This window comes from Xiphophorus hellerii, chromosome 21 (genome assembly GCF_003331165.1).
Source record: "Xiphophorus hellerii strain 12219 chromosome 21, Xiphophorus_hellerii-4.1, whole genome shotgun sequence".
In the NCBI taxonomy this organism is placed as follows: domain Eukaryota; kingdom Metazoa; phylum Chordata; class Actinopteri; order Cyprinodontiformes; family Poeciliidae; genus Xiphophorus; species Xiphophorus hellerii.
Genome location: NC_045692.1, coordinates 17,658,105 through 17,667,457, shown reverse-complemented (window position 1 = coordinate 17,667,457; position 9,353 = coordinate 17,658,105). Strand labels below are relative to the sequence as shown.

Sequence of the window (9,353 nt, the reverse complement as noted above, 5' to 3'; positions counted from 1 at the left end):
GCTAAATAAATAACAAAAGCAGTTTTAGTTTTGAAAACTACAAAGGCGTGGGATCCAGAATTTCTAGCTCTTTTGATTAATCCCGGCCAGATACTTCGGATCCAAGCAAAGAGCCGGAATTCCCATCACTACACTGCTCGGTTAGAGCGCATGACGTCATAGTCGTGTACGCCGACAATTTTGCTGCAACCAAGCAGCTTTTAGAAAACCCGCCTGCTCACAGCTGCATGTTTGTTCATCTGTTAATATTAAATAAAATAAAAAAACAGGAAGACAGTAATAATAATATATATGCAACGAAATATTTTTATATAATTTTTGTATTTTTATTTTATAAAAATATTTATAAAAAATCAGGATGGATTGAAAAAAATAAAACAATCCTCTCAGTGCTGCCTGCTTTGTCCAGATGACAGTAAATTTGATGAAGCAGGTGCATGATAGCATATTTTGCAACTTTATAGCTAAAGTTTAGATAGAGAACACAGCAAACATGTGGTAAACGTTGCTTTTTTATATAAAAAAATTTCCAAAATAACTTAGAAAACCTGTAAATACACAGTATTTACATGAAACTTATTTCAGTTTTGTGTATAAAAGTCTCTAAATCCCGGTCAGATCACAGCGGTTCAGGTATTTTTACATGTTCCTCAGCTCCTCTATGCGGTTGATCAGTTCCTGCGGCAGCTCCAGCTCTGAAGCTAGATCCATGCAGCGCTGCACGAGGAGGTCCAGACCTTCAGCTGACCCCGAGGCGGCGCAGCTGGACTCACAGCGGAGATTCTGCTGATTGTGAGAACCGCCCAGGTCCATTTTCTGTTCGCTCCTGCAGCAGTCCGTCTCTTCGCAACCTGCAGGTTTCACCTCCAGATCCTCCATGCTCTCAGAGACGTCGCTCACGCTCGGAGGAGGATTCTCCAGAGTTTTCCTGATGCCGTCGATGATTCCCTCTTCGTGCTGCGTCACTTGCTGCAGGAGGTCGATCAGATGAGACGGGGCGGGCTTTTCTGGATGCTGGATCTGGCACCAGCACCATACAGCGCTGCCACAAAGAGGACCCAGAGTCAGAAATACAATGACACAAAGAACAGAGCAGGACAGGACTCTGCTGTGAAGGGAGAGACTTCTATCACTGCAAAATCAAAAGAGACTCAGGATGTTTCTAAATGCAAACTAAGCTTTGACTAAAGAAAGCTAAAGTCAGAATTTAGGGGTTTTAATTATCTAGCTAAACCAATTATTTATCCCCGTTGGATTGTTTATGCAACCAAACTTCAGTGATTTCAAAAAACGAGAAGCCAGAAGTAAACAATATGCACACAGGCTTAAATATATACATACATCCCCACTAGTATTTAGATATTTTACTGGATTGTAGAGGAATGACGCACCTTTTGGCCATCAAAAAGCTTCTGGATGTTTACTTGATCGCTTCTCTAACCAGAAATAATTTAGACCAGTTAACTTCCAGGTTACTAAGAACCGGGTGCTTGACACGGTTCTTACATTTCTAACAAAGTTCAGCTAAGAAGTTTAACGTTTTAATGAAACTCGAGCCACAAAAAATATTTTGAACTACATAACATGTTTTACTAAGAAGACAAAAAAAAAATTGAACTAAACTTTATTTCTGTTTTCAGATCTTAAATCAAAATCAATCCTCTGCTTCAAAAGATAAATTACAGTTTTGTTGAGTTGAGTCTTTTCTGTAAACATGGAAAATGAAGAATAATAGGTAGAATAGTTTGAAGCTAGTTGCTTGTCTGTTCTGACCAAAACATTTTATTCTGAAGGCATGAAGAGTAGTTAAAAGCTTGTATAAAAGCCAAAAAGTTTAAAGGAATTGTATCAAATCTAAAAAAAGACTGGTTTTGTGTAAACTTCTGATTATAATAAGTCTGAGCGCAGGTCTCTTTATATCAAGTGTATATTTTTTGGGAACTGAATCTGCGCAGATCTGCTAGAGATCTACTGCTGTATTCAGGAACTTTTAAGGAACGTTCCTGATGTCTAGTGTATCCCATCTATCAGATTCGTTTAATATTCTTACCTCACAATCCCTCTGAGTCGACCCACAGCCACAGTCTGAGCTGCTCCTTCTCTGAATCCCATGTTAAACCCCATCTGAAGCGAGGCCTCCTCTCCGGCATTCACTCCGTCCACATAACCGTCCTGTTCAAAACACCAAACCAGAAAACAACAATCAGCCATAAACTGAAGTCACACCACATTCTCAGCTCAGACAGGTGAGCTAAGGCTAACTTCACCTTGATCCGTTTCTTCATGTTGGATGCCCACTCTTTACTCTGTAAATAAAGATCGTCCGCATTCTCGTCGAACACGTCTTCACCGTTGAACGACGCAGCTTTCACCCAAGACATCACGAAATCAGCTTAAAAGCCCGTGTTTCTGTAACTTCCGACGTTTAAAACGCATCTGAAGAGCCGGCGGTGTAGAGGCAGATTTAGCTACCTCAGCAATCCTTCACAAGTGACGTCACAAACTGTTGCTGATTTTTTTTGTTTTATATACCGCCACCTGCTGGACTGGAATGGAGAGCCAGACTATATCCAAAAGAAAGAGAAGGGCGGGGAAAAAAAGAATAAATTAAATAAAATAAAAATAAATAGTTCTGTAAAAGAGCTTTATAAAATTCTGGTTGTTGTTTTAACTTTAAAAATTGTAACTTTTGTTTATTTATTAAAATTGTTTGTCAATATCATGTACCGCAAAATACAAATACTAGCTTTGCAGGAATGTGTATATGCCAAAATCCACAAAACACAATAAAGTCTGAATAAATGGAAATAAATGTAACAAAAACTAAGTTTCTTTCACTTTGAATAACATTTTCTATATTCTTGTTTCATTTTGATTTTTAATTTCATTGTTTATAAAGGCAGTTTGACATATTTCTCATTTAAAGAATTCCAGTTACCTCTTTCTTATCGCAAATCTAATTCAAGAATCAGCCATTTCTGCAAAATTATACTTTTTTTTGTACTACAGACATAAAATCTGTCAGTTCTATTTAAACCGATACTAATATTAATTCTTTTAAAGTGCAATCGTCTAGTTTTTGGTCAGTGACGTTTACTGATCAAACCTGCAGGGGACGCTGCAGCCTCACTTTAAAAACGAATGAGTTTTCGCATTAAAATACAGTAACGAGATTATGTATTAGTTCCTTTAAGTTATATTAGTTGCTTTTTCTTTTAAATCCTCCAAATGTTTTTATTTTTATTTCATGTTAAAATGTTGCTAGATTTTATTTTTTTAGCGTATTCATGATTTATTAAAAGTATTTTTTACACTTCGGACACAAGATTTTGAAAAAGCACAATTTTATTTCACATCATTTGTAGCCGTTTTAAAGGGGGAAAAAACAGGCATTCCTAATTAATTTAAACTGGATAGATACATATTTGATTAAAATAATGTTAAGTTGTTTACATTTTTTGCTTAAGAATACAAAAGTCCACTGTGTAAAATAAATGTACATTTCATTCAAATGAATGTAATGTGTTTTAATGATTTAATAGTGTACAAGAAAAATAAATGAAAGTACCCTGATTTTCTTCTTTGGTAATTTCTCATTTATAGCAGTAAAACATGTTTTAAGAAAAATAATTTTATATGCAGCATTGTTTTTATGTCCAACAGATTAACAATGCATGCAAAACAATGAATGACAAATAAATTGAGTTTACGTTTCCATGAGAAATATGCTGTTAGAGCATCAGGAGCATAAATGATGTGCTCAAATCACCGTCCAGTGCATCTTCTGCTTAACTTTTCAACACAGGGAAATGTCATCTGTCATGACAAACACATTATTCACTCATCAATAATGCATCCTGTCACCTTTTTTCCCACTGTTGAGTACAGAGAGGGGAGAAAAAAAATGCCTCTTGCTTTATTTTTTTTAAGATTCTCTCATTCCTCATGCCAGGCTTTATGGAAAGAAAAAAAAAAAAACACAGGAGTGAGTGGACGGACGTTAAAATGCATTTCACCTCAGTGGAGTGCATTTGCAGCTGCTCGGACAACAATGGCCCTGAGAATACAAGGAGGCCACAGCGGAGCTGTCCCTGTTCTGGAAATGGAGTAGGCCCGCAGGCCTGGTTCGCGGGCGCCACACCTTAAAGTCCAACTCCTCCAACCCCCCTCGCTTTGCTTGGAGAGTCAAAACAAGCAGCCGGGGCAATCACCTGACACATTTCCATCCAATTTCCACTGCAGAATGTGTTCATTTTCAGCCTAATGGCATGTCATTTTGCAGGAGCCTTTGGTCAAGAATTAATCCTGGAATCAAAACAGATTTTCCGGGGAGCAATCTTCCATCAAGTATTGATTTTTTTACACTCACGGAGCCTGTACTCCCTAATTTAACCTGACAGCCAGCAGCACAATGGACTGGGAGCACCTTGGCGTCTCGCAGAGGGAGCTCTCCTCCTCCTTCTTCTCTCCATGAAGTGAAAGAGAGATTGGGAAGAGGGTAAAAAGGACTCCCAGATGTCTAAAACAAAGAGCATTGCTTACAGAAAACAGAGATAAAGCTTCCGTCTGTCTGTTTTACCTCTAATTATGTTTTCAAGGGTAGTGCAACTTGGGCAGGTAAAGGCTGAGAGGGAAGAAGGGAGAGTGTTCTGGGGCCATCAGCTATCATTATGGGCCTGTTGACATCTCCCTGTCTTTGAGTGATTCTCATCTGTGATTTCCCCTGGCCATTTTCCACAGATGCACGAAGAGGGGTTTCATCATGGCGCCATAAAAAGGGCCCAAAGTGTCCGCACAAGCTCCCACTAATAAGAAAGCAAAGATGTGTCCGACCATGTCACACCTCTCTCCCATCCATATCCGCTCTCTTAAAGCCTTCAGATATGCAATCATTCTTTTTTTCTCCCCTTCTTCCTCTCTGTCTCCCTCTCCGTATGGGCTGTAAGTATACTATACCCTACGTTAGAGGTCAGCGGGATGAGAGGATGATGGAGGGCAGGGCCGGTTATTTTCCTCTAGCTCTTAAAGCTGCAATGACCCATGCGCAGGAGAGTTGCACTTTTGCCAAAAGGTTTTTCATGCATTGCTTACAAACTGCCTAACAGGAGGGAAACTATTTCAGTTTTTATCCACTGCTCTTAACTCCTGATCAACCATTCCAGATAAAAATAATAATAAAAAAAAATTGTACAAGGATGTTACTCTTTAGTGGTTTTTATGGATTTCTGCAGTTGATTTTAAGGTGATAAATATTCAATGACTGATTCCTACATATGTTTCAGTTTACTGTCCGTCTTTGGTAAATGAAATGAGTTTCTCCACTCAAAAATGTGTCTTTTTAAACTGTAAAAGGTTGTGAAGTGCTCATATATAAACTGTTCATCAGCATTAAAAGTGATCATGAGTATCTTAAAACAGAAATAAAAATAATCTTGATATAAAATTACGATTACAGTGCGTGTTTTCTCAGTCTAACATAAATTAAATAGAGAAAACTGCTGCTTGCTATGCATGGAGACAATGTGGTCAACTTAGATGTCATGCAATATTTAAATATTAATTAAGCTTAAAAAAGTTACTCTGCTAAGCCCCTCCCCTTGTGCCTGTTCTCTGTCTCATTCTGTGGAATAGTAAAATTAAGGAATTGTATGAAAACATTTGAAATGTAGAGGAAGAAAAAAATTGAACGACTCACAAATGTGTTTTGAATCCCATAATTCTTGATAAAGTGAGTCAGTATATTTAGTTTTTTTATTATGAACATCATTGAAATTTTCAACTGATGAACAATTTTTATGTTTGCTTTATTTTAGTCACTGCAGCTGATTTATAAAGGCGTTTTATTTTATATAACTTTTCCTGAGTTATGAATCTCCATCATATGGTGTTTGGATTTTGATTTCTATCAGTTTAGATTTTGTCATATTTTGTTCTGTTCCCTGTATTAATTATTGTTCAAAAGGTCTTGCCATACAAGTTTATTATATATATCCTTTTAACTTAGTTTTGCATTTTTTTCCTGTGTGCTTTTGGGTTTTATTCTCTTAGTGTCGTTTTACTTTCTGTTCTTCTCCAGTGCAAACAGATTTTGGTCGTACAAACGGATGAAAGATTTGAAAAATATATATTTTTGTATCCTTTTCCTGCAAATTAACTTTGTACTGCGTGAAAACTCTGCAGTCAAGAAGGTGCATGTCTTGAACTTTCACCAAACGAAGTAGACAAATCTATAATCTGATACAGTAAGTTTATGTAAAGAGTAGTTTGTAAAAGAAGTATAGGTCTCATAAATACTCATATTGAAAATGAGACATTTGTGATCAAAATTTTAACAAGCCAGCTTAGGTTTTGACTAGGCCTGTCACAGTAACAACCTTTACTGAACGATAAATTGCCTCAGAAGTTATTCCGATAAACGATGATATTGTTGTGTGGAGACCATTTTCAAGTATTAAAATAACAATGGCATTTAGCACTGGAACTGAAAGACACTTTAAATATCCAAAATAAATAAACAAAACAACAAACAATCTTAATTATGGAGTCTCTGTAAACAAAAAAAATGCACCAGATTGAAGACTTTTATCATCCAGTTTTTGGTAGAAAGAAAGAAAAGAGAAATTATTGAGTTCATTTTATTTTGTAATGTGATTGATTGATTTATTGCGGCGCCCCTAATCTTGCCTCCTTTTGAACCCTGAGGTACAACTAATCTGGATTTATATTAAACGACACAGATTTATCTACTGCAGCTACGACAAAACCTCACTTCAAGTATTCTGAAACAGTTAAAGAGAACTTTTAAACCAAACTGTTGCTGATTGTTATTTTTATTGACTCTATGGAGGAAGACTGAAGGTAGGTGTGCAGCTTCTCCTGTGTCATGATACTTTTGGAAAATCTTCCTGTTGCTGCGTGAAAATAGAGACATCATACGCTAAAGACGTGCATTCAAAAACCCGCTTGCTGCAAAGTTAAATGGACTGTGGGCTGATGCAATCAGCTGCTCAAGTCAGACAGGTGTCTCTGTAAAGAGCCGGGCTATTAACTCCTCCACCTGCAAATACGTCACTGTGTGTCATTGCTAATAATGCTGGAAAAAGGCATAAAGAAAGAGAAACAACAGTGAAAGCAAAGGGGATCATATGCATGGCCGACCTCGATCGCATGTGAGGATTGGTAATTGCACCCCCAGAGGCATCTGGGTGTGCAGAGCAGCAAAGTGGGAGACGCCTGAGCAGCTCGGGCTTCACAGCCAGTGTAGCAACATCTCAACCCCGAGGAGGAAGTGAAAACAAGAAGGCGGAGGAGCGGAGGGTGAGGGATATACAGACAGTTCATTTACCCAGAACATCAGCCCCGCCGCACATTGTCTGAAAGATAAAGAAAGCGAATGCTTCATGCCTGATGGAAAACAAAGGCAGCAATTTAAAACCATCTGCATCCAACACATGCACTCTCTTCCTCCACCCTTCTGTTTCTGTGTCCTGGCTGATATTGAAACATAATCCATTTGGAGCGCCGACATGTCATTATATTTCCACCCGGCCTCCCCACTCTCCATCCAGGACAATTTCAGGTGGCTGCGGGTTGAACAGGAATGTTTCATTTCTACAAGTCAGACGTTTGGATTCTTCAAGGTAAACACAGACAGAAAAAAAAGGTGGAGTTTAGAGTTTAAACCCTTAAAGTGAGCTTTGCTGCTCCTCTTAGCTTCTGCAGGTTCAGGGGAAGAAAAAAAAAAATCCACAATAAATCACAAAGATTCAGAGATCAAAACTTGTCTTTTCTGCTCTGCTGTCTTCCCTAAAAACATCACACATCACAAAGGCTTTGGTGCAGCCCTCAAACTACTGTAGCTCTCAGATCTCCGATGAGTAAAGATAGAAAGCATAGGTTTTCCAAGACAGAGTTTTCTAACTAAACTTTATGTTCTACTTCGCCTTATATATTTATTCCATGTTTTATGCTGCATTATTTCTACTGTACTTGAATTTTGTACGTTAGGCAGTCATGAGAAAAAAGTAGGACAACCTTCGATGGCCTGTGTGCTCGATTTTACACTGAACGGGAAAAAAAAAAACCTTTAAAAATGGTTGGAAATGGGAAATATATTAGGAGCTTGTTTTAAGTAAATAATTCCTTAATGTTGATGAAAAAGTATTAATTCCACTGGCAGATTGTTTCACTTATAACTAGAACTGTTTCATTAATATTAAGGAATTGTTGACTTAAAACAAGCTCCTATATCTTGCTAAAATGCTACTTGCAAATTAGTTTTGTCTTATTTCAAGAGTACAGAAACCAAACCAGAAATCTTTGGTCAGATTTTGTGTTTTTGCAGTGCAGTCAGAGCCCAGCCAGCGATGGAAACACTTTTCTGAACACTCTGGAGCATGAAGCGGTAATCTGTCTACTGAGTGGAAACCAGGCAGGTTAAGGAGTGAACGTCATAAAGAGGTCTAATAAGTTGCCTGAGGCCTTTAAAAAGAAGATTTTGGACATATATTAAGATATTTAAGGAGGTTGTGCTGTTGCACCCACTGTGTCCTTATGTAAAATAAATTTTTTATAGTTTTCCATCATGTTATAATGTTACTCTCTCATCAAAAACATGCCTGGAGTGTCGCCTTGATTCTTTCATTCATGTTTGAGAAAGCCTTGAATCTCTTGTGGGAACCATTTCCTCTCCCTCCACTCCCCCACGCAGCTCCTCCAGACTAGCGGCAGCAGCAATTAGCAAACACCTGCTGAGTTCATAGTGCAGCCCACTTGTCAGTCCAGTGCTCCAAACAACATCTGTAAACAGCATAATATCGAAGCATTGTTGTGATAACGTGCTGAAGGCGGAGTGTCGGAAAGAGTAGGAGCTTCTTAAAGAGACAGAGGCCCAATTTTGAGGTCAACTTGAGATGTCAAATTTCTTTTAAGTTTCAAATTCAGTTGAAAATCAATTCAAAGTACGTTATTGTTACTTTAAAATACTTTAATGTTTAATAACACAGCATTCTTACAAGAAACTGAAGGTAACATAGTAACTTGATTGTGCTATAAAATGGCACTTTAATGAACATTTTTTTAACAGACACAGCTGCAGAGGGGGGGACATCCTGGACACACAGGACAAATAACCATGGACACGCTCACACCTAACAACGGTTTAGATAGAGGTAGGTTTATATCTTTGAGTAATAATCTAATCTAAGGTTTTGGATAAGGAGAGCATGCAGAACCAGGCTGGGATTCGAACCCAGTAAGGCCTCTTACCAGAATCAGAGTTCTGTTACCTTCACAGCAGATGATAAAAGCATCAAAATGTGTTTAGTTTTGAGTGAAATTTGCTGTTTTAAATT

At 37.9% G+C, this 9,353-nt stretch overlaps 1 protein-coding gene across 1 annotated transcript; it reads right to left on the bottom strand.

The window, feature by feature from the left end:
- Positions 1 to 494: 494 nt before the first annotated feature.
- Positions 495 to 2,381, bottom strand: otulina (OTU deubiquitinase with linear linkage specificity a). The gene is made up of 3 exons (XM_032550710.1): positions 2,268 to 2,381; positions 2,051 to 2,172; positions 495 to 1,042 (listed from the first exon to the last, which is right to left on the bottom strand). Exons 1-3 carry the CDS (start codon positions 2,379 to 2,381, stop codon positions 640 to 642), a joined length of 639 nt encoding a protein of 212 aa, XP_032406601.1. The 3' UTR covers positions 495 to 639.
- Positions 2,382 to 9,353: the final 6,972 nt, after the last annotated feature.

Bases quoted from the DNA above. Each gene is read 5' to 3' on its own strand.
- otulina (XM_032550710.1), bottom strand. From the start codon at position 2,381: ATGTCTTGGGTGAAAGCTGCGTCGTTCAACGGTGAAGACGTGTTCGAC. The intron at 2,173-2,267 runs GTGAAGTTAGCC...TGTTTTGAACAG, and splicing joins ACATGAAGAAACGGATCAAG to GACGGTTATGTGGACGGAGT. The intron at 1,043-2,050 runs GTAAGAATATTA...TCTTTGTGGCAG, and splicing joins CGACTCAGAGGGATTGTGAG to CGCTGTATGGTGCTGGTGCC.